Below are 24,014 nucleotides of genomic sequence, written 5' to 3' on the forward strand. Positions count from 1 at the left end.
GGTCATATATTTAGATATTGGGAAAAAACCTGCAAAATTTTGACCATCTTCACATTAGATCTTATAGTCTCCTCTGAACTCGTCGAGAGAGGCATTCTCATGAAGTGTGTTCCTCAATTAAGATTCAAATTTCAAAGAGCTCAATATCAGCAACCACCAACCTACCATTTACCATTGACATGACTTCACGTTGACATAAGACTTAACGTAGGAGAAATTGTTTTCCCGCCACCAGAGAATTGCAGTTTTAATTAAGAAAACTAAGTTTGCGTGCCTTACCAGTGGGTTCGGCCAGTCCTTTTTAATGGAGGCGATTGTTTTCCACCATTAGAAGAGGCACTTTCTGTACTAAGAAAGAGAGCCATTTTCATGTGAAAGGCACGGATAACCTCTCCTCTAGAAGTGGTTCAAGAGCAGAGATTTGGGTTCACTAACGCAGGCTCGACCAGGCGGAACTTTCTTCCAAAATCATGGTGAAACGGAATAGCAAGAAGGCAGGTCCGGTTCGCCTAGGAACTTGAGATCCAAGTGCATACCTAGCGTCGCTCAAGGGAAGACCGACTTCTTGAGAACTATGCAAATAGTTCACTACGTGGTCCGGTCAATCTTAATACAATTCTGCCAGGTTCTCATAAAATATTATGGTTTTTCCTAGTAGCAAGTTGAAAATCAGTCACACCAGTAATTTTATTAGCCAGTACCAGCAACATGCATACATAATACTTACCAAGATGAAAAACAGCACCCTTCCACCCTGGGATATTGCAGATAAAAAATATATATAAATATTGCAATAAAATCATCAGACATCCACCGCTCTTAACCATACATGACACAACGATCCATACTGGCATGCAAGAAAGCAGATTGTTATGCAGCCAGCTTATATGAAACAAGCTGGAAAAATGATATCTAATGTAAATGTGAAAAATACATTGGATAAATCGACACACAAAATTTTTCTTTCTAGATTATCATAAAATTAAGAAAATACATAATGAATCAAAAAGTATGTTTCCCTTGACGGGAAAATTTCTGGTCACAATGGAAACTACAATTATTCTGCTGTCCCATAACCCAATGATCCTAAAGCCCATCTAAGAAACAACATTCTAATTTTCATGTGATCATTTCGAAATCCAAAATCAGAAGGTACAAAATAGGGGCATAGGAAAAATTGGTATCAGGATAAGAGTTTCATATTTTTAAGCATGGAGGACACAAGAGGTAGTTTTGTGGGTGCCTTCTGCTTGTGGTCCTTCACCAAGGCCTGCGCAGCAAGAGACTGCAGCTCTGAACCTTCCTTTTCTTCCTTGTTCCGTCCCTTTGCCAGCTGACTAATGGCGTGACTACACTGTAGGACAGGGACAAACAGGTCAATAGAATTAGATCAAACAAAAGTAACAAACTGACCAAGACCATCAGACAAGCCAATGCCAATCTTTATAGATTCCCTTTATTATAAGGACAAGGACACCAGGTTATGGTCATTTTGATAGGGGATGGAATCCAAACATTGCCTTGTGCAGACAATGTCATATATATCATTATAAAACAAGTCATTCTGAATTGAGGAACTCTTCAAATATTACAGTTAAATAGATTCAATGTGGGACCCCACATCGCATGCCCAAACACATAGCATGTGGTGGAAGATACCACAAGAAATAGAAAACAGGAAATAGAACTAGAACGAGATCATACCAAGCAAATCCCAAAAAGAGCTCTAGCATTCTTTCCTCCAGTCAAGTCTATGGTGGAGGCATAATATTTCTTAGCAGTAATGAGATTTTCCAGACCACCTAGCGTGTAAAGTACCTGCCCAGTAGAAAAGTATGTAAGATCCCAAATGGACAGTTAGCAATCTAGGCAAGTTGTTAATAGGAAAATTTCACAAGTGGACAACCTTCACTAATCAATTCAAATATTTTAGCCATGCCTATCATCATTTTCATTGTCCTCAAAAAAATTAAGTGTTTATTGATGCATCATCAACCTGAAGCAAGGACATAAAGAAATAGCAAAACAAAAAGTAACACGACGTCTCAACAAAATGATCCAAAATTGACATACACATGTTTATACTAGTGGGAAACAAGATTAGTATTTTCAGTAAGCCTGAGCATCGGGCCGGGTGCCCGGTGCCCGGTCTGACTATTGGGCTGGCCCGGGTGGGCCCAACTAAGCCCGGTTTGGCCCAATAAGATATTTTTAATATTATTTTTATTTATTATTATATATAATAATAATATTTTATTATTTATATTTATATATTATTTTATATCAAAATATAACTTTTAAAATTTTAACCGGGCCGAGCCCATACTCGAGTTTTGAGTGTCGTGCCAGGCCCGAGGTGCAGTTACAAGCTGAGGCCTGCCCTGAGTCGGGTTGGGCTAGCCCGAAGCCCAGGCCTAATTTTCAGATAGGGCAGCTTCCATCATGCACTTTGAGCAACAGTCAAAATTATCTATGTTGGTCCCTTTAGAACTTATCATACAATATGGCCCACTACTGCATGTCACCAATGACTATAAGTCATAGTCGGCAAACACACAACTTGAACTCACATCGGCTGAAGACTAGGTCACTGGGTTAGAGAGTCGACTAGGCAACTTGGCTGGGTTTGGTCATAAATTTTTATAGTGCATTTTTTCTATAAATAGATGAAGAAGGTAAGTCTGCCGAGACTTCATGTTTGACTTTTCATCAACGAAAACTGAATTACATATAATGTGAATATTTGTGCACTGTATGTAGCAAAGTTTGTGATATTTCACAATTCAAAAAATAACAAACTTCACTATTTAGCAACGCACGACAAAAAAAAAACATGTAATAGTTGATGATCCCAGATAACTTGGCGCGGCCCTGATTCATTACCCAGTAACTAGACAATCCTAAACGACTCAGACAACTCCCGACTCGGATTGGCAAGTTTGACAACTATGCTATAAGTTGTAAAAAAAAATGCTTTGTGGAAAGACAAGGGAGTACCATGTGCAATCAACCTTGTTAAAAAAGGAATTACCCCTTAGCCCCCAAACAATTTCCCTCTTCAAATGTCGAGACCTGAACTTCATCTGATACAGATTTCTATTATTTCTACAAAGATTTTGGCTGGATCAATGCAATTTCTGGGACAGACATGATAATAGACTTTTGCAGTACAGTAACTTGTCTGATGAATATAGTCAAGATTACACATTTTCGGGATTTAAATTTTATCATACTAGACTCAGAGCTATATGACATGGACGCAGCTCCATATAAAGGAAATCAGCAATTTGTATGGAATTTACAATACAATGTCTATATGAGGAGACATGATGAGCCAAAGTGGAGAATCCTGTGACACATATTCCAAGGCAAAGACCTTTAGAAAAAAAATCAGCTATGGACATTTAATGACACATGATATACATTTGTACATTTTATTAGAAAGATAATGGAAAACCCATGTCTTGGAACATTCTCTGATTCCTTCTGGCAGGAGGGCATCATCGACGGTGAACAGGATGAAACTTTGACTTTCACGAGTCAATGGCATATTTTCTTTCCTAGTGATGCATATTTTAAATTGCTGGACATAGTTTAGGAACTTAACCTCTTGCATTATCTTGTAAGAAAACCAAACATAACAGAGCCAAATAGGCAAGCTCTTGCTGAAACTGAAACAGCAACACATGCTTTCGTTCATGATTTACAAGGTGTGTGTACGATTGAAACACAAAATATAAAAACATAGAAATTGAGTCCTAAAGTGACAAACCAGGAGCAGGTCTGAAGGTGGATCGCCTTTTTCCTTCAATCCTCAAGTGAGAAGTTTACATACCCATAAATAGGTAGACAACAATGCTTTCATAATTGATGGCAAAATATGAAGTAGGGTCAATGAAGAACAATCCTCAAGATAGTTTTTAAGCACACATTTCAAAGTGGTCAAGACAAGACCAGAAAAAACCTAGAAGAGCAGAAGCAGTCAAAAGGTGTAATAACAGATCCTGGACTTTGCCCAGATTTTCAACCATCAGGGACAGGTTTAAGTTTATCTAACTGTACCAATGGAACATTTTTCCCCTGCCCATACCAACCTTAAGATGCACATCACATCCAAAGGGGCAAACTTGAAAAACAAAAGAAATATGCAATGGTAAATTCATATTCAATATCTGAAGAAAACATTAGAGAACAAAGAAATAACTTCAGATAAAGTATCTAATTTCATCGGATGTCCCCACAGTTTTATATGGCAGAAACATGTGCTTGCTATAGATTTTTAAAGTTACATGTCCAACCTATGTCCCAGTTTGGAGGACTAAAGCCCTTTGCCCATAGTTGGATATCAATATCAAAGAGTTCCCAAATAGGTGCCATCATCAGCCCAATAACAAGATTTCATGAGGAGAACTTAGATACAAAGACCTATTAGATGCTTATATCGGGGCTTTAACACGGAAAGAAAAAGAGATACAACTATTAATCTCATAAAATGTTGTCAGAATATGAGACTTGCAACAGTTTTTTCACATGAACCCAGATTTTGCAGTACATTGAAATTTAATAAGAAGAAACATGGCCATTGATCAACATGTGGAACTTGAGAAGCCATGATTCTAAGTGCACATTGAGCACTAGAAAGGTAAGTAGGTAACAGCAGGAATTTGGAAAGTGGAAACTGAGAAGAAATTCAAGTGGGATGGAGATTATCTCGTTGTTTTTCTTTTTAACTTTTCAACGTGAGTAACAAAAAGTATGATATGGATGAAAACAAACTCCTAGTCACTCAATCAGTTCCCTTTGTTATACACCAACTCAGTTATACACACATAATGGTAACAGAACAATGAACTACAAATAACTATTCTACCTGTAGCTTATACAAAGCAATTATGATGAAATATTGACAGTCGCCTAAAGAGGTCAAGATAGTTTCACTTGCCTCTGCATATGCCAAATGATACAAAGGAACGGTTGGCTGGCACAGTATCAGTTCTTCATAACAGAAGGCTGCCTGTTTGTACCTGTAACAAAGGAGATATTATAAGACTTATCAACCTACCCTTATCATCATAAAGCCTTTGAGAGTCTTTTTTTAGCATTCATTTAATGTGAAATAAGAAAGGTAAGGATCAACATAGTATCACACATTTGTAATGAAACATATATTTCTCCAAGCTCCCTCCAAGCATCATGATCCGCCATGAATCTGCAAAATAGTTAAAATTTTCATTATCCATCGAGAATTGCTAGCTGACCCGACAGATAACATTGTACTGCAAATAAAACAGCACACACATTTCAAGGTACTTGTTGAGACACTCAACAGCTCCAGAAATGTTCCCTTGGGCCTTTGCCATTGCAACCCTTCTTTTGTGAATTACCTAAACAACAATCAGAAAAAAATCAATAAACCAGCATGAGATGAAGACAGTGTTACCAAAAATCAATTCAAATTGAATAAATAGGGAAAAAAAGTGAATCAATTGAACCGCTACTCTACAATATTTATTTCATTATTTATACTTTTCTTATTATTTAGTAATTATTAATAGTTCCTTCATTAATCAATTAAACTTCATTATCAATTATTTAGTTAATTTTCATAAACCTTTAACAAACATTTAACATTCTTCTTATTTTTAGATTTTCAGAACAATATTAACTTAAATTTTTTTATTTTGAAAAAGCTTTCAATTGATTTATTTTACAGAAACCTAACTCCGGATCCTGCCAAACAATTTCATTTATTCAGAATTGATTTTAACAATCTTGGATGAACGCGGAAGGAAATTTTGGCAATTACCAAAGAGGTTTCTGAAACTCACTTGGTCAAGTGGACTATCCTCCAGGAGTCGTGTGTAAGCTTTTTCTGCATCCGACCAAGACCCTTTTGCCTCTAACAGCATGGCCTCCAACCTCCCTAAAGATTCCAAACTAGAAAGATAAATCACCACAAATTGATAAAAAAAAACCTATAGCTCAAAAAGAATGTGTATATTGCTTATATGTCATGGTACTTGTCCATGTATGACAGACATTTTGACGATGTAGACATGAATCAGTGGCAACCATGAAATATGCAACAAATGAACTTACCAACCCTGTTACTTCCTGGAAATCTCTTTGAGAGAGTCTTGATGCAATCCTGCAGAATAAGATAAGAATTTCCGTCTTTAGAGATCATACTTGTGTAGTTTTTGTAACTTTTCTCGAACAAAAGTCAACATAAATAGGGAGGAACTTGAACAATGACAACTAGGCTGTTTGCTCTTTTAGTGTCATTACCTCCTTGAAGAGAAATTAAGACACAAAAGCATATTTTACCAAACAACCCAAGTCAGTATGCGAAATCATTCATAGCAAAAACATGCCACCTACAAGCATCTCATTCACGTTTATTACCCCAAGCATTTTCTTGTTCATTAACAAAAATTCCTAGACCAATAGTTGATTTCAGAAAGGCATTATGTACAATAGTTAATTTAAAAAAGGCACTATAATAAGTACTTAGAGTTTATACAGATGAATTAAAAGACAAGATTTTTGTAGGCACAATCAATCATTCTCTCATCTGCATGTCCATCACAATCATCTCAATCTTAAGACCCATAGCATTAGAAACAGTCGGGACTGTACCAGCCCTGAGCATTCAAAAGAATATGAAAATTGATAGGCTCGCATCATTCTAGGGATTTCGACATCATGGTCTGAAGCTCTTCCAAACTCTAACCTTTCAAGATAATATGATAAGTCAGTTGGAGGACAAAACTGTTTTTCTTTTTTCTTTTTTTTGCATAATAGAGTTCAGTTTTGCTGCTGACTAGCAGTCGAAGAAGCTAGATTTATGAATCTAAAAAACAATGCCACTGGCAAGTAACTATGAGATACTGGTTTTCCCTTAGGTTAATGGAACATGACATATCCTCAGCAAAAAGGATTGATGAAGCCAGTCGATCCACCAAGACCAGGATTACAAATACCCTTACTATATCATAATTTTACTGGGTTTTTATCTTCCTAACCCTCAACAGCGTACTGTTTTTGCCTGCCTGAGGTTGTGGCTCGACGTACCATGAACAAAAGAAAGCAGCTAGTAAAATTCAAATCTAGCAGAGAAAAACCTTTGCAACATCAAGGCTCTGACAATCCATGGCTGCAATAGCAACCTGCTCATAAAGAGTCCATTCTGCAAGCACATGAAGACAAAGTAAAGACAGTGTCACAAAAGTGAACATTGACAATTTAGTACAAAAAGCACTAGCTTTGTTCACTTTAAGTGAAATTCAAAGGAGAAACCAGAATATTTCCTATGAAAATAACAACAATGTGAAAGATTGCCCAGTGAAATTCACAAATATATAGCATGAAAGTAGTTGCAACTTGGCATATAATCAGCTATATAATCAGAAACAATGCAATAATTCATTAAGAAAGAACAGGAATAACAAAGCAAAAATAATTTCCCTAGTACTTTACAAAAGGTATTGACCCAAAAAGGCCTTCTGATTTGGACTCTAAACATTATTGGCAACCGTTAAAGAATATTTCCCAATTGCCCTTCCATATTTTGCATCACAGTTGGAAGATGGTAAGACTAATCTAGCAATTCGGCTACCCCTTCCCAACTTCAGAGAAAAGACCCAGGGCGAAGGTTTTGAAAGGTTTGATTTGCTTAAGGGCCGAATCAACATCCATATGCCACATCATGAAGTTTACACAAGTGAATGACTAAAATGAATATGTCAATCACACTCAGCGGCTACCGATCAGGCAATAGAAGGCAAACGTCTCTACCAAAGACGACGACTCTTATTTCGGTCACCATAAAGGCGAACTCTACTGTGTTAGACTCCAAGAAATAGAGAAACTAAATCATACTTCTTATTTTCCACGAACCCAATAATAAATCTGTGAACCACCTAATTCATGAAGAAGCACAAGTGGGGGAAAAAAAAAACAAGCAAACCAAATTTTCGACCATAACATCAATATCGAACCAAAAGTCAAGGAAACGGCAAAACTCAACTGAAGACGCCAGAAAAGAAAATCACTCTGATCCAATTAAAATAACACACTTGAAACTCATCGAACCTCCTAGAGTTAAAAATTTCGGGAGAAGATTACATAAACCTAGTTACCAAAATCCAAATCTCCATTTCCCCATCACATGGAAGCGACGGAAAAAGCGAGCAAAGATAAAGATCACAAGGAAGGGGAATCGAACGAACCTTCTGTTCCGAGTTTGGATCGACTTTTGGGATCGTCCAAGATGGCAAGACCATGCTTGAGGACCTTCTCCGACCGCCTCAGTTTTAACTTTCTGACCAGAGTGAGGTACTCCCAGGCGCCTCCTCCCCCATTATCCACCTGGTTCTCGAGCCTATTAAGCTCCGCTTCCTCTGCTACGCCCACCATCAACCCCAACGCGCGCGCGAGAGAGAGTGATTCACGGTCAAACTCGTAATTAAGGACAACGAAACAATTGGGTGCGAGAAGGAGGGAGCGGGAAGGGCTTGCAGAGAGAAGAAGAGAAAAAGGAAGAAGGCCCCTCTTCTCCTGCCTGGCCCCGGCTTCGGGGTCTCAGTTGGGAACCTATCTAACACTGACAACCGAGGGACGCTATTTTGAAACCAAAAGCCATTTGATATTCATCTTTTTTAAAGTTTACTACTCTACGATTAAAAACTGTTACTTCAATATACTATTTGCTTGTCACGTTCTATCACGGCACCCACATGATCACTGCGTCTTCTGATGCTTCATCATTTATTTGTTTGTATGTTTTATGAAACCCGGATTTCTGAAATTGGTTAGAATAACAAAACGGTGGTGGTTTTGATTCCAATTGCCATATAAAAGGTTTTTTAGATATTTGCAGTTAAGGGACTTTACGATATTTATCAATAGTTGTGCTTCTACTACATACCACAAAATGAAATTATTGTTAAATAATTCAATGTTTTGTTTGTGTCCTCTATCATAAGGTTAGGCTAAATAATCCAACGAGCGATTACCTCTCATCATACCACTGGGGCCAAAAACTAAGGAGGGAGAAAAAAAGGCTAAAATGTTTATAAGATGGAAAGTTTGTGGGCAGCTCATTTTCGCCTTCTCAAGGCATTACATTACCCCCTTTTTTGGGGCTTAAATGACCTTGGTGATTGTAGCGCTTATTTTCTGTGATCTGAAAAACATTAGCATTTTCTTGTTTAAATGACATTGGATATTGCAGCATATGCATTTTTTCAAATTTAAAGCCGAGCTGTGCTCCTTGACTTAACACCGTGTTTGGATGGAGGGAAAAAAAGAGAAGGGAATGGATGGAAAAGATAAGGAAAGAGAAGAAATGAAAAGAAAGGAACTTCCATTCCTTTCCCTTCTAACCTCTTTATTCTCACAGAAATTGAAATTACATTAAAAAAATCTTTTTATTTCCTTTTATTTTATTTTTATTTGCATCCAAACATAATTATTAGCTCTTGTTGACTTTCCCGCCTTATTAATTACTCATCCAAACACAGGGAAGACCTTTCCCTCCATCTCCATCCATTCAAAATGACTGTATAAGGGTTGTGCATTATCTGGTTAGGGATCAGATTTAGAGTCATGACTCAAGACCGGCTTATCATGGCTTGAACCGAGCTCCACTAATGAAATTGAAACACCAAACTGCTTTAGAGATCCAATAATGGCCAATCTGAACAAATGGCTCAGATCTGTTGTTTGACTTCAACCTAAAGATATAAGATGTTTTCTCCGTTGGTATGATTCCCTGTTTGGTGAAGACCCTCCACTCTCAACACGAAAACAAGATTTTGATGAGCAAATTTAAGGTGGGCCTGACACCAAATTGTACCAGTAAATCTTAGGCGTGTGGCATTCAATCACTCATTGGTGATTTCTTTGTGTTTTTTTAATTTTCTGAAAAAAAAAAGTTTCAGATGTTATACATGAAGCAGGAATAAAGAGGAAAAACACATGAAAAAATATTTGATGGACGATAAGCAGATTCTAAAATGTCAGTTTTCCACTGGAGTTTGACAACCAGGAGACTTGGAGCAATGATGCTTACATCCCCCCATTATCTTCTGCCTAGTTGCTAGGCGTGCAGTTACTTCAACAAAAACAGGGCATCTAACCCCCTGCAGGTTTGGCTAGAGCGACGTTGTAAAAAAAAAAAAAAAAACCGATGGGATCCAAAGTAGCTTCTCTCAACATCCTACTTTACCGGCAATCGTATGGCGCTTGGTTGAGATTATCTCACCAGGCAGTGATATTTTATTTTGTAACATCACATAAATAAACGACAAACAGTACTTGGCGGCTACACAGTGCGAACTAGTGTACAAAACTGAAAAAAGGACCTACTTGTGAGAAAAAGATTTAGTTCCGCTGGATCGCTTATCAGCACGTTGGTGTTCTTGGCGATGGATCTGCAAAGCATCAAATGTTCAACTGAGAGATGAAGAAAGATGGAGTTTCAGGTTATTTTAGCCTTTAGATCCAGATCCTGAGTTAAAATTATTTCAGATCTTTACTCATCCAGATGAAATCCTTTCGCTTGTGACAACCGGAAACGGCTGGTTTTCCAACCACTGTAGCCATATCTACGGTCTAGGAAAAAATTGGAGTCGGATTCTGCAAATCCCACATCAAACACGTCCCCCTTGGACTGACCAATTTCTTGTCAGAAAACCGTTCGACCCATACCTTCAGACCATCAAACGCAAATAATCAGAACTCCCGCCTTTATCTCTTTGTTTGGACAACGTACATGAGTTTGAATGTCTCAATGAAGATCACAACATGCAGAACCTGATCCACACTCCTCCATTGTATACGTGAATCAAATTTAAAATGCAATCACTACAAACATTATATATGGATTCCACCTCCCTCACAACACAGGAAACAAATGCCCCAGAACCGACATAGAAAAATGAGGTACTTTTCCTGAAGGAACGAAGTAAACCAAAAGGCCTAAGTTGCTCAATAAATAGAACGGATCTTCTCTGTGTGGGAAATTTTCATCTAAGTCATGAAACTTGAATACATACAGCAAGAAACATTATTATCTATTATGAGCAAATTCACCTACAGGTGCTTCTAAAAATATTATAAAGGATATCGATGTTTCAGGTACGCAGATGCTGCCAAACCCACATAATAGGTCCATCTTAAAAACTGATTCATATTCCAAGTCCTGCTTCAGCTTGGCACTTGCAACATACAAAGACACTCTTTCACGTCTGAAATTTTATGAATCTCGAGATGTACTGACACCAAATAGGGGAAAAAGAAAAAGTCAGTACATCAATGGCAAGAAACTATTAGATCTAAATCTTGCATATAAGTAAATTGCATCTAATAAAGCATATAAGAAGAAGGGTTCACTACTTTATACGATGGCATCAAAAACATGAAAAAACCAGCTAGTAAATGTGGACAAGGGCCATGTACGGGTAGAACTAGAACACAAGTGGGACAGCAGTATAGAATTAATTCACTTTTAGAGATAAGAGCCATCATATTAATGCCCATGGCAGGTGGTTGGCCATAATCAGCTCTCTGTCGCAGGCGCATGGCTCTGCTGGATGACGTACGAAACGATCCAATGCTGCAGATACTGAAAACTCTAGGGTAATGCTAATGAATCTGGAATTATGTATTGAAAGCCAATCCTCTACCTTTAACAGGCAAGCAAGAAATAACTTCATGAAAATATGGATGGGACTCAAATCATACTATAAGCTCCCAGATAAGCATCTTCTAATTAGGAATAACACTTCTAAGTGATAAGGAGCCCAACCACTTCATTTTTGTTTATATAGACATGTACTTCATGCAAGTACGTACACAAATAAAATTACTGACCAAAGATGGACACGAGGACAGGAACTTAACCGATGTAGCTGCTTAGGACATTTCAAACACATGATACTGTCACAGGTAAAAGTAAATAGTCTGGCACAGAATTCAAACTCTTCATGCTTAAGAGATTTTACTGAAAAACATTCTGAAAAAGTTATTTTCTCCAGAACGACAAACAAGGCACAAGATTCACGTCATAATCTAGGTCTTTTCCCAATAAAAAATCATCCATATCAGACTTCTATCGAGAATGAGAACTTTTATGCTGTCTCATGATGATGTTTGCTCCAGCACCAATTAGAATAAGGGTCCTGCCCCATTCCCACTTTCAGAGACAATGCAAACTCACTGCTTAATTAGCTTTGCAAATGAAGGAACAGAAAACCTCCTTGATGCATTCTTGTCAAAGGAGGTTCCAACACAATCAAACCAAAGAACAAGTGCACCATGAAATAGAAGGAAAACCAAGCCAACAGAAATTTAAAATCTGTCCAGAGGACAAAAGATTGAAAAAGCTTAAGCTTACTTGATGATTCAAAGTGTCTTTCGTGTACAATCTTCCACGAAATTCTGCTTAAGCATTGCCAGTCATAATAAGGAGTGTAGCCTTCCTGTTATTCATTCAACGTTTTATGAAAAGCAACCTAAAACCACATAAACGGTCAGACAGCAACCATAATATATGCCATATAAGCAACATATGAAAACAGTGAACACATACCGACGTAGATATTTTCAGCAACTCCCTTATGGCCATTGTTGCATAGCACGATGAAGGTAAAGTGAAAGATAACTTGAGACCTGTAGAGTCAACCTGTTCTCCCACTACTTTGTTCTCTTGTTTAGCATCATTTTCTCTGTCCATATTTACTACCTCACTTCCCTCAATCTCCTTCTCCTTCAATGGTGAAGTCTCAGTCTTTTCTACACTCATACAAGTCACATGTGTATCTCCATTTGCAGTTGTTTTACCAATTATATCCAGATCAGTCTCAGATAGTGATATATTTGGATCAGTATACTTGACAATTTCCCTGTAGTCATGATTAAGATTGTAAAATGATGAAATTTCTGTTAGAACCTGCCAAATTTCCCGACATTATCATTCACAGATCAATATCTACAATTGGTCACCAGGCGATGCAGCAACTAATTTTGGATAAATAATTTATCCAAATAAACAAGAACGTGAAATAAATTCCTGATTAGCCAGGTTCTGATGCCCTAGTGAAATGTAGCTGAACAACCAAGTCCCCTGTTCACTTCAAAATACAATGATAAAAGATGGCAACTTGGACATTCTAACTTACCATTGGTAATCAACAGGCCTCTGGAAAATTCGCCTATAGCCTCCTGTCAAGCTGGTTATGGAAAATTCCCTGGAAGGAGCAAAAGAATAGTATTGTTTTTCCAAGGATTCTCTTTTTCCTTTTTAGCATCCAAGGAAAATAGAAAAAAGGAAGAGAGACAAGTATAACTCACTTAACATTGTGTGAACCTTCAGTTAAGCTTATGCCATCCTGTATTGAACATATAAAGAATAAATGAGACAGAAAAAAAAAAACTATCGAGGGGTGTCCACCGTCCACTGCTCCTATAATAATGGATTGCCTGCGGTGACAATAAAATTCTTTGTACAACCCATATTTTTCTTTTTAGCCATCAATTTGAACAATCTACATGCTCGCTTCTATGGATGCTATAAGCAAATAAAAAAAAAGAATCAGACTTTAAAGTCTTTGCAGGTCCAGGACAGTAAAAAGGGAGCCAGGAACATGGGTGCCTTGACAGCTGCACAAACTGCAGTAGGAAATTCAACAAAGGTGGAATTTTACAGACCCTGAGTGATTTAGGATGAGAAACAAATTTGTACCTTTTCTGCTAAATCATGATAAACACTTGCAATGTCATTCATTGGATAAATTACCCTGGAACTGCCAAGTAAATAAACATAAGCAGCGTCATACAGTCATAGCCTTGAAATGCTGGAAGGATGAGAATGCAGTTGAAGCCTGTTCAATCTCTAGTAGTCTGGTGTGCAAATTCTTACCCAGGCAAAGGAAGCACAACATCCTCAAACGAATAATCACCAAACTCCAAATCCTTGTCATTTAGAACCTGCCAAAAAAGGGCATATTTGTTGATTATTATCCTTTTTATGCACATGTAGGCATATTGTGCAGATAAAAGTATAATAATGAAGGTCCAATAATTTTTTATTTTCCCTTGAAAACTGACTTCATAAAAGTGTGCTTCTCCACAATTTCATCGCCCAATACTCAGAAGTAGAGTTTAGGTAGCAAAGCCATAAGTTGCATGAAGATAAATTTACATAAAAGCATCCACTTAGATGAAGACCCACATTTAAATAGGATCTACTATCAGCTTCTTGGACATGGAAGTAAACTAGGAGGCTAAGGCAGTTGGAATTGAAGTTTAAGGATTAGAAGGTTAACCTCGTCAGTTTTGAATAAGAAAAAGAAGATACAAGAAGTTGATAATGGTTCAAGTGAGAAAAGGGAAAAAAATCATCTGCATTTTTACCTTCACAGATTCAATTTTATCTGCAAGAACTTCTGTCTGTGAATCATCATCAAGACCATTGCATGCATATTCATCATTAGAAAATTCATCTTCATATTCGATCTCAGGAGCATCTATCATTTTCTCTGAGCAATTTTCTCTACTGTACACCAGATCTCCAACCACAAGTTTACTAGAGCCTGACACAAGGATTCTGCTTTTAGGAGGGCTACCTCTCTAGACGACTTTATGATTTCAAACAAATTGAATATTTCCAATATTTAGATATTTCATTTGTCAACATTGTTTGCCAACATGCAAAAAATAACAAGTATCTGCACACAGTGGAAAAACAAGAAGGCGAACGTCTAACCATTAGGTGTGTCATACTAATTACATAAAGACATTAACAGTCATGACAATATTGTAAACTAGAAAGGAAATTTGCCATGCTTCTGCACCCTTAAACTTGCTGCATGCTTCCACAAGCACCTTTGGTAACTATGAACATAATACTGTAAAGTAGAAAGGAAATTTACCATGCTTCTGCACCCTTAAACTTGCTGCATGGTTCCACAAGTAACTTTGGTAACTATGAACATACCTACATGTTTGACAAAAAAGTTCGAACGATATCACATAAACAAGTTCAGAAATGCACATAGAAACATGAGCGCCATAATTTCAGTGGAATTTTTTATGGCAACAACTGACAGGCCCTGTAGCCTTTGTTTATGCTTTTCTAAGTTAGTTTACTTGGAAAAGATCTTCAAATGAAATAACCTACTCACTTAAATTTTCCAAACAGATGAAAGGCTATAACAATATCTTCTGTCCATGTTATTCTCATTTTTCCAGTAAAATATATACCTGTATATATATATATATATATCAGATAGTATGCCAGCCATTTGACTGTCAAACTGATGGACGAAGAAATTGAAGGTAGAGTTAAGGTACATTCTACATGATTATTTACATCTCTCTACCACTACATATGTCAAGTTGAACTGCAGCTTACTGAACTGTTTCTCATTTATCAGAAGTTTCATAAAAAAAATGCAGAAATAATAAAAAATTCTGTTAAATTGACTGAGTTCCTACAGCCAACATGGCTTGCAATCAACTACAAACAGAAATATTAGTAGTTACTGTAAGAATTTACTTTACTATCAACCATTACCATAAGTAGGGCTAGGTTCCACACATACACATAAATATATACTATGCTGCTAACCCTGACAACAAAAAAGTGCAGTTGTTTTGCTTTAAATTGAGATTCTCCTTCCATAATCTAAGGAAAAGCTAGTGGTTATTACGACTTGTTCTCTACAGCAGCATCTCTCGCCAATTCTAAACCCTCTAGAAGCCACTAAGCATTAAGAGGAACAAGCAAGGCAAACAGGTAACAGTGCATGCTAATGCATGCACCTCTAAGTCATAGTGGGGGAGCCTACGTACCCGTACCGGGACTGTTTCAGTTTGGATCAGTTCTGGGTTGGAACCGATCCAAACCACAAAAAAAACATTGTCTTGGTCTGTTTATATATATATTTTTTATGAGATTATATGTAGGAACTATGAAAAGAACATTGTCTTAATGATGTGATGATATCAATTTTGATTTTTGGAATTAAAAATATATAATTATCGACGTACCACCATACCAAGATTGGCAAAAATGCTGTACCTGTACCTGCTTCCCTGTACCTGTACAAGTACCCGTACCTATGTGCCTATGTGACATAGATGCACCTGCTTTCCTTCACTTCCCTATTGAAACTGAAGAACACAGACAAAGCAGGAAAAAAAGAAGAAGGCAACGTCTTTTCTCTCGTTAAGAAAGGACATAATGGAAAAAGACAACCAAACTAAGGTACTGAGGACATCAGCAAAATATTGAAACTGTCCATAAGAAATTAAGAATTTAGGTCAAGATAATACCATGAAGTAAGCAGCATATCCCTTTTGCAAGATTTTTTGAAATTTCATAGACTCTAAGTTGAGTATATGCTTCTCCTTTGCATCTTTTGTTCTTTTAACTCAAAATACTTTGATCTTTTCTTTGTATCTTGCAAGAAACTGTCCAAAACCTAGCATGTCAAATCTCTTCAATATCTTACACTTTCCAAATTTTAGTACCTCTGAAGTCTCTCTATGAGAAACAACCTTAAGGTTTTCAATCACCAAAATGAGACCTGCAGGTTGCTGTTTATGGTTTTAGAAAAATAGAGGGCTTACTTGCACTAAACAGAAAAGGTACTTGAAGAAGAAAGCCCAAAAATAATCTGAAACTAACTTCCAGTTCACCAAAAGCTTAGTTTACCTGCTAATCACCAGTTATGTTTCATTACAGATGACAGCATGATTTTTTTTTAAGAAAAAATCCTAAGGATCAAAACAATGTTAAGTCTTGCTTCCTGTATATATCATACACATAAACATTCAGACTTCTTGTCAATTAGTACAATCAATTGAATAGTTCTAGATTATGTTTCTCTCGCTAGAACAGGAGATAAAAAAGACCATCACATACATCATTCTCATAGTCCTTGGAATGGTCTTTAGTGCCTGCAGATAGTTCCCAGGGCATTTCTTTAGGCCTTGGAGCTGGATCACAAAAACACACAAAAGTATCAAAAGATATAAGTGAATCAAGTATCACACTTATTTAAAAGAGAAACCATGTGCATTTGGTTGATCCTAAGGAAACGTCACCCAAATTATAAGAGAAAAATTGTCAATCATATAAATCTGTTAAATAGTCTCCAGATACAAATATTATGTGGCTTACAGAAACTGAGGAAGACAAAAGGAAGAAAGTGAGATAGTTCATCAGATACATAATCACGAGGAAACAACCAATGCTTTTTAGACTAATCATTATGCACTGGTCAAACATTATGATATACTGGAGCGTTTTGTTCAGTTGTGAAAAAAAAAGCAACATATAAAATTGGGGGATTACTGCTTCCTGAATGTTTCACAAGTAGATTATTTTTACATAAAAGATCATCCAAAACAGCTAGTTGTTTCCCATTATAGGATACTGGCAATAAAAAACTCTGTTTCATGTAACAAAATATTCTAGTCATCCCAGCAACTTAGACCGTTATTAACAAGTCAACTATTAAACAGAAACTATAAACCCTATGAATAATGTCAGATTGATCATTTTTGTGTCTTTTGCTTAGCCACTTGATAGAAATTCAGCCAAAACTGAAAAGCCAAATTCCTTCCCTGACACAGGCATGAGCGTGTACGGATGGTAAATTCAGGAACATTTCTACCACCTGAACTTTGGCAGGCTAGGACTTCTATAACCATTCCTAGGTTCTCCATTACTAGAAATGGGGTGGCATGTGTGCTGCTCAGAGGTAAGATCAGCTAGCCTACAATCTTTTTCTTCATCCAAATCTTGCATAATTGGCTTTCAAATGTCATATCAATATCATGTATCAAGTTCCATCACATCGAGGCTGCATCACGTGGTATGTTGCAAGTTGCAACCCAAGGATGTTGCTAGGCATGACCACAAATTGAAGAACTGTCACATTCATTTCATCAAACAACAGATGAAGAGTGATATATGGCAAGAATAGACAACAGAAAAACTTCAAGAGATAACAAGTGCGATAGAGAGTCAGGTGAAATAGGAAGACCTTGAGCAATAATTAAGTAAGCATTTGGTAAGATATTCCAGTGATTCAACATAAAGGATATGAAAAAACCAGAAAGCAACATATTAGAATATGGTAAGCTAAGCAATCAAAAGGAAAACTAAAAATTGAACATCAACATTAATAATAAAGCAATTGCACCATTTCAATCAAGAAAGAACCAAAGAACATATATACAGACAAGAAACAAGAAGAACCTACACAAATTGATAGTAAAGAGAAACTTACAATTGCTCTTTCTGCAACCATATGACGTGGCAAGCGCCTTAATGTGCCCTCCACATCACCACTGGTTTTGTAGTATTCACGAGCCTCCTTAACCACAGCACGCTGTTTGCTAATAATTAAGTTTTCAACAATGACAATTCACTAGTCCAATAATGCACTAGGATTGCAATCACTTGTGAATTTTTACAATCTTTTATAATCACAAGTACGGTCTAGAACATGCTAACAAATCCAAAATGTATTTGAGGATATCCCCATCCCTTGGATCAAGAATCAAGTCTACGGCAGCTTTCCACTCTCCACGAAGCAATGATGCTCCAATTAGATGAGTTGGTACTGAACCACTACCAAAACGCTGAAATTTGTTTATAATTGAAACTACATCAGTCCTCATTTAGAACAACATATCAGATAACAAAAGATGGTTTTGAATATATAACCTTAACAAGTAAAACCAGCACACAGATTTTAAAGAAAACTGAGATACCTGCAACCCAAAATAGTTGATAAAGCCACTTCTTCCAAGGCCATCAGCAGCTGCTTTTATAACTTCTAGAGAGTCTGATTCAACTCCTCTGGGACATATTAAGGAGAATGCAACAATTACGACACAAACAAAAGTAGTGCACTTCGAATAAAAATGGATGCAGCATGGTTCAAAAAAGTTTACCTCAATGTGATAATAAAGCGGTTACCTGAAAGTTGCCCAAGAACAAGTGGTTCTTCCACATACCTGAATATAACAATTAAAAATGTCAAAAAAGAAAAAAAATACAAATATTCAATTGAAAAGACAAATAATATGGACTATGTCACTATAGGGATGGAAGCACCATAAAATGCGTAGCTCACCGGAAATCTCCTACTTTTATCCCAATTAATCGATCATTGAGGGAAGCCAATCTCTTCGCACGTTGTTTGAAGAGGGTAACCTATCAATAGATACCATCATACATCAAAACTAAGAAGTCGCCACGTAAGATTATTCATCAAAGTTACTCCTCCTTCCATATCAATAGCATGGTTTTCTCTCCATTGTTTCCAAGTGCCTTCATAAGCATCAACTAGGGGCAATTTACTCACCTTTTGAGTTGTTATAGCACGCTTATCTTTTGTTCCAGCAAAACCAAATGATCTTTGCTGCAGAGAAACAAAAGGAACATCAAATATCACGTGTCATTTCCATTCTCTTGAAACTGTATATAGCTTGACATAATAAAACTTTCATTAAAAAATAATAGAGAATAACAATAAAAATTCAGGCCACAGGACCTGTACATGTAGAAAAGGCCATTAAAAACAAAAAGCCAGCAGATACTGCAATAATCTTATGCCGCCTGAATATAAAATGGCATTAGAAAAAAAGAGAACAGAAGTATCCATAACCAAAAAATTATCACCACATCAAACATCATATGCTCATCGGTTACCTAATAAAGCCTTATTTGAAAGCTTAAAAGATCAAGAGAAATAGACAACATAGACAATACAATTTTGTTCAAGTTGCCCAAGGTATGAGATACTGTAAATCTAATCCCATCCAAAGCAAATAGGCTCCACTTCTCCTAGTTAAGACCTAACACAATTGCATTAAAAGCCCCTTACTATTACATCGCCATACAGGTCAGCATCCCATGCCAAAATATCTGTATTTTGGCTGTATACCAGTAAGCACTTAGGCAAAAGAAGGACCAACGGAAAGGATCATCACAACTCGAGCATCCTAATATGCATCTGATTTAATGCAGTCCAAATAGCAGGAATATTTTCCTCCATGTACAGGAAAAGGTATTTCTATGTCTTTAACACTTGGTAATGCATGTCCCCTCTTAATTTCACTAGAATGACAAGCAAATCAAAAAGAGCTTTAATCAAGAGTACTGAACCAACTCTGAGCCATGTCAGCATTGCTTAATAGGTCAAAAGAAAATTTCACTTAGCCAGATTTTGCACTGAAATGTGCAGTCGTGCAGGATGCCCCAATCTTTTTTCCTTGTTTTTTTTTTTCCATAATCACATCAAGCAGTCCTACGTTACTTGGAACTGAAGACATTATAATATTATATTACCTTCCCAGAATGAAATAAAGCATGCACATTTGCATAGTATGATAGGTAAATCATGCAAGCAACATAGTGTACCTGGACGCCTAGCATTTTCCCTATCACTGAAAGTGCCTCCTGAGTGCTCTTGTTCTCCTTGTAAAGATGGAAGCTAAAGGGCAAGGAAAATAATAACAAAGCACATATTAGGATAAATTATTATCTTGCAGGAATAACACATGCATAACCTATATACACACTTTTTGAATATGAAATCACCATAAACAGCTCAGTCAAAATAGATATTATCAGTCTAAACATATGTTACACATTCTTTCATTTGCACAGCCAATGTCAATATTTAGTGTTCAACACAGTTTTCAATAAAGCAACTAATAAAATCAAGAAGACATAGTGTGGACGCTCAGAAGAGGAAAATGGTAAAGAAAGCGCCTATTGAGTAGCTTGGTTGCTCTACTCTTCCATCTTCCTGCCATCCATCATATTGAGACAAATGGAAGGAGGATAGAAGGCAAAGGCAGTTTAGCTGGATAATTAATGTTCGCAACTGTAAATCTGATCCATTTTTCTTACCAAAAAAAGTACAAAAATTAAATAGATTTTGTCAGATGAAAAGGTAATGTGCAAAATTAAAACTCATCATTCTATATCAGAATCCATCTACTGATGAGGTAACTCAATTTTGCTGAGATTTTATGCATAAAAATGATGTCAAAATGGCTTTAAGTTGCAGAATGAAACAACCCATCGTGTAATCCTGACAACTGACAAGTTTACTACATTTATTTTTACAATAAACAGTAGAAAAACATTCAAGGCAAATAAATCTGTTGACTACAAAAATCTCAAATGCAGGTCCCGTAGTTTCATAAACAAGCTAAACCCTACAACCACTTGTGAACCTGGAGGTCAAACCTACAGATGTTGACAAATGAAAAATGTCTGTTTAAGTTTTAAAGGACATAAAACAGCTTCGGCACAAAGCAGTATTTCAATTAAATATCAAAAGATATGTCAGGCATTGTATGCCAAAGGATTCACAAAATTAAAAGGGGAAATACAGTAGTCTAAATTTGAATACAACGAACATTGAAGAGGTAACTGTTGAAATTTCTGTGCAAAAGGCAGCAGGCATTGGTTCATAAACTGCCAAGAACAGTCCAGCTGAAGAATAATTTTAAGTATTGGTAGTTATAACTTATAAGAACCTTCATCAATCGAGTGACAGTGCTCTTCTACCATTAAGAATAATGGAGAACAGTGAAATTTACCTCAGGAACTTCCCAATGTTGTCAGGCCAATTTTTTGCACCCCTGCTGTCAAAAGGCTGGAATGATTCTCCTTCAACACTGTCGCTACTCGCCATTTTTCGCTTTTTTGCATTCCGCCCACCCCCATGCTGTTTAGATGCATAAAATCTCACACGAACACATTTTGAAAGAGAGTCTGGCCCTTCAACTGTATCCGTGATAAGAAATTTGAAGTTGCTCTTAAAAAAATTATGAACTGCCTGAAAGAATAGCATGAGGCATAAACATTTCTGTCCATGTTAAAAGCCAGAAAAAGAAAGAATTGAAATACCCTTAATTTATTTAAGTGGTTAAGTTCACAGTCGATAATTTCTTGACAAGAAATGTAAAACTGCACTTACTGTTCTATGGCATTTGTCAGGATCAGGGGACAGTAGCATGGGAGGTAAACTTTCTGTTACACCTAACTTAATTTGATCCAGAAAGTTCTTCAGAGCTTCTGCATCGGCAACACCACCAATAGACTTAAAGGAATCTACTTCAGCAGCAAAGGATACGTCAGATCCATTCCATGGCTTGCTTTCCTCATTTTCCAATATAGGAATGCAGTTGCTTACATCTGCATTCTGGTAATTCACACAAATAGTTGCAGCAGCATGCAATTACTTCTCTAATGAATACAACAAGGAACATGATTCATAAATGGACATACGTGCTTACTTCAGAAGGGGCATCGCAGCACGTTAAATGAACCACCACGCCATTAGTATCCACTTCATTCACGATAAAGTCAGAATATCTGTAGAAAGGAAGGCAGCATTAAGAGAAATATGGTCGAAACCCCACTACCTCATTAGTGCACAATTACATTGGCCAAAAAGAAGGCTTATCCTTTGTCACTGCCGCAGTCAAGTTTTGGCGAACTAATTTCAGCCCACGAATTGTCCTTTTCGACCACCAATTGACAGACAGCAATAAGGCACGCGCCGGCCTCCTTTTCGAATATCATTAATTGTCAATGTTCCTATACGGTTCACTTAACTTTTACTGGAAGAAAATAGCACGCTTTGGAACTACCAAATTCTCGAATTGAACTTATCTGATGTTTCAAGTTCTTCAAATAACTGTGAGATACAATGGGGACACAGGTTTTGTGAATTAGCTTTTACCTCCAAGTTGCGAAATCCTTCGTCGTGTATCTGAGTCTCGGGTAGTAGGGATAATGTCTCAAATTAGAACGTCTATAGCCTCGGAACCCTAAAGCCACCATTCCAGGAAGCAATTCTTTAATCCATTAGCGCGCGCGCGCACATGCTCGCAATTGGCCCAGCAATTACAACAACAAAAAATAGATGATAATACACCCAAAAAAGTTCAGATGAAGGCGCCGTTTGCATTAACCAAAACTCAACAATCACCGATCAAGATCCCCGTATCTATTCAACGGGTACAAGAAAGTCACCGTATAGAGTAGACTAGGGGTTTCCGAAACAAAACGAAACGTTAATGCTCCGATCAGATTGACAAGTTCGGGGAAGTGCAAGAAATGAAGCAAGAAGAACAAAAGCAGGGAAAATGGAAGAGATGAAAACCTTTGCTTGAGGACGCCACGGAATCCCGGCAGAGGAGAAGCAAAACAGAAGATTCCGACGTCTGATTCCGACGTTTGGCTCATGGAATCCGATTCTCGGGGCCGAAGAGTGCGTCGGAGTAGGGAGGGAGAGGAGAGGGTGCGAGAGTCGGGAAGGCGCGGGAAGGAGCGGGGGAGGCTTAGGAGTTTCCCTCCAGACATCGTTTAAAGAAAAATGCTCTCTTCCCCTTCGTCTCCGCCCTCGGTCCTTGGTGCGACGATATTTTCCACCGGAATGACATTTTCGATTTGCCGTTTGCTTCTAAAATAACGTAATCTACCCGACATATTACCAATGTTTATTTTCATATTTCGTCTTTCTACTTGTTTTCAGGAGCCGGAATTTTCGTAAATTGCTGAAAGAAAAGTGAGCATGCATATATTTCTTCTAAATCTATAAATCTGCAACTTTTTCTGGATTTCCGTTTTTTCAATGTTTGAAGTTAGAAGTTGTCCAAATCCATGAAGCATGTAGTATTGCCAGTTTACACGTAAACTTCAAAATCCCAACTCTCTCCTTACTCTTGAGGGGTCAAGATATTGATAAAATTTTCCCCTTCATGAATTTGTTTGCCTACCCCTCGATAAAAGTTTTACTTGCAATATTTCTTATTCCCTCCTTATATGCTCAGTTTCTTTAGAACACATGTAATTATAAGTATAAATAAGTACACTAATGTATAAATAAGTATATATTTTATTATTTTGGATTGGAATAGATTTTTCTTATATACATAGAGGGAAGAAAAACTCAGTTTCTTAAGTG

At 37.1% G+C, this 24,014-nt stretch overlaps 2 protein-coding genes across 2 annotated transcripts; both read right to left on the minus strand.

Annotated features, from left to right (window-relative positions):
• Nucleotides 1-940: 940 nt before the first annotated feature.
• Nucleotides 941-8,625, minus strand: LOC116248270 (uncharacterized). Its single transcript, XM_031620959.2, has 9 exons — nucleotides 8,232-8,625; nucleotides 7,125-7,189; nucleotides 6,100-6,148; nucleotides 5,829-5,923; nucleotides 5,299-5,384; nucleotides 5,150-5,209; nucleotides 4,943-5,024; nucleotides 1,705-1,818; nucleotides 941-1,354 (listed from the first exon to the last, which is right to left on the minus strand). The coding sequence occupies exons 1-9, from the start codon at nucleotides 8,416-8,418 to the stop codon at nucleotides 1,184-1,186; spliced, it is 909 nt and encodes a 302-aa protein (XP_031476819.1). The 5' UTR covers nucleotides 8,419-8,625; the 3' UTR covers nucleotides 941-1,183.
• A 2,212-nt stretch (nucleotides 8,626-10,837) lies between these two features.
• Nucleotides 10,838-23,483, minus strand: LOC116248515 (multisubstrate pseudouridine synthase 7). The gene is made up of 21 exons (XM_050076196.1): nucleotides 23,211-23,483; nucleotides 22,339-22,417; nucleotides 22,020-22,244; nucleotides 21,640-21,878; nucleotides 20,447-20,519; nucleotides 19,389-19,445; nucleotides 19,158-19,237; nucleotides 18,976-19,038; nucleotides 18,793-18,880; nucleotides 18,557-18,660; nucleotides 18,306-18,408; nucleotides 16,934-17,007; nucleotides 14,937-15,001; nucleotides 14,419-14,597; nucleotides 13,925-13,992; nucleotides 13,748-13,808; nucleotides 13,357-13,394; nucleotides 13,185-13,253; nucleotides 12,596-12,908; nucleotides 12,401-12,518; nucleotides 10,838-11,279 (listed from the first exon to the last, which is right to left on the minus strand). Exons 1-20 carry the CDS (start codon nucleotides 23,408-23,410, stop codon nucleotides 12,489-12,491), a joined length of 2,208 nt encoding a protein of 735 aa, XP_049932153.1. The 5' UTR covers nucleotides 23,411-23,483; the 3' UTR covers nucleotides 10,838-11,279; nucleotides 12,401-12,488.
• Nucleotides 23,484-24,014: the final 531 nt, after the last annotated feature.

This window comes from Nymphaea colorata, chromosome 2, assembly GCF_008831285.2.
Source record: "Nymphaea colorata isolate Beijing-Zhang1983 chromosome 2, ASM883128v2, whole genome shotgun sequence".
Classification (NCBI taxonomy): Eukaryota; Viridiplantae; Streptophyta; class Magnoliopsida; order Nymphaeales; family Nymphaeaceae; genus Nymphaea; species Nymphaea colorata.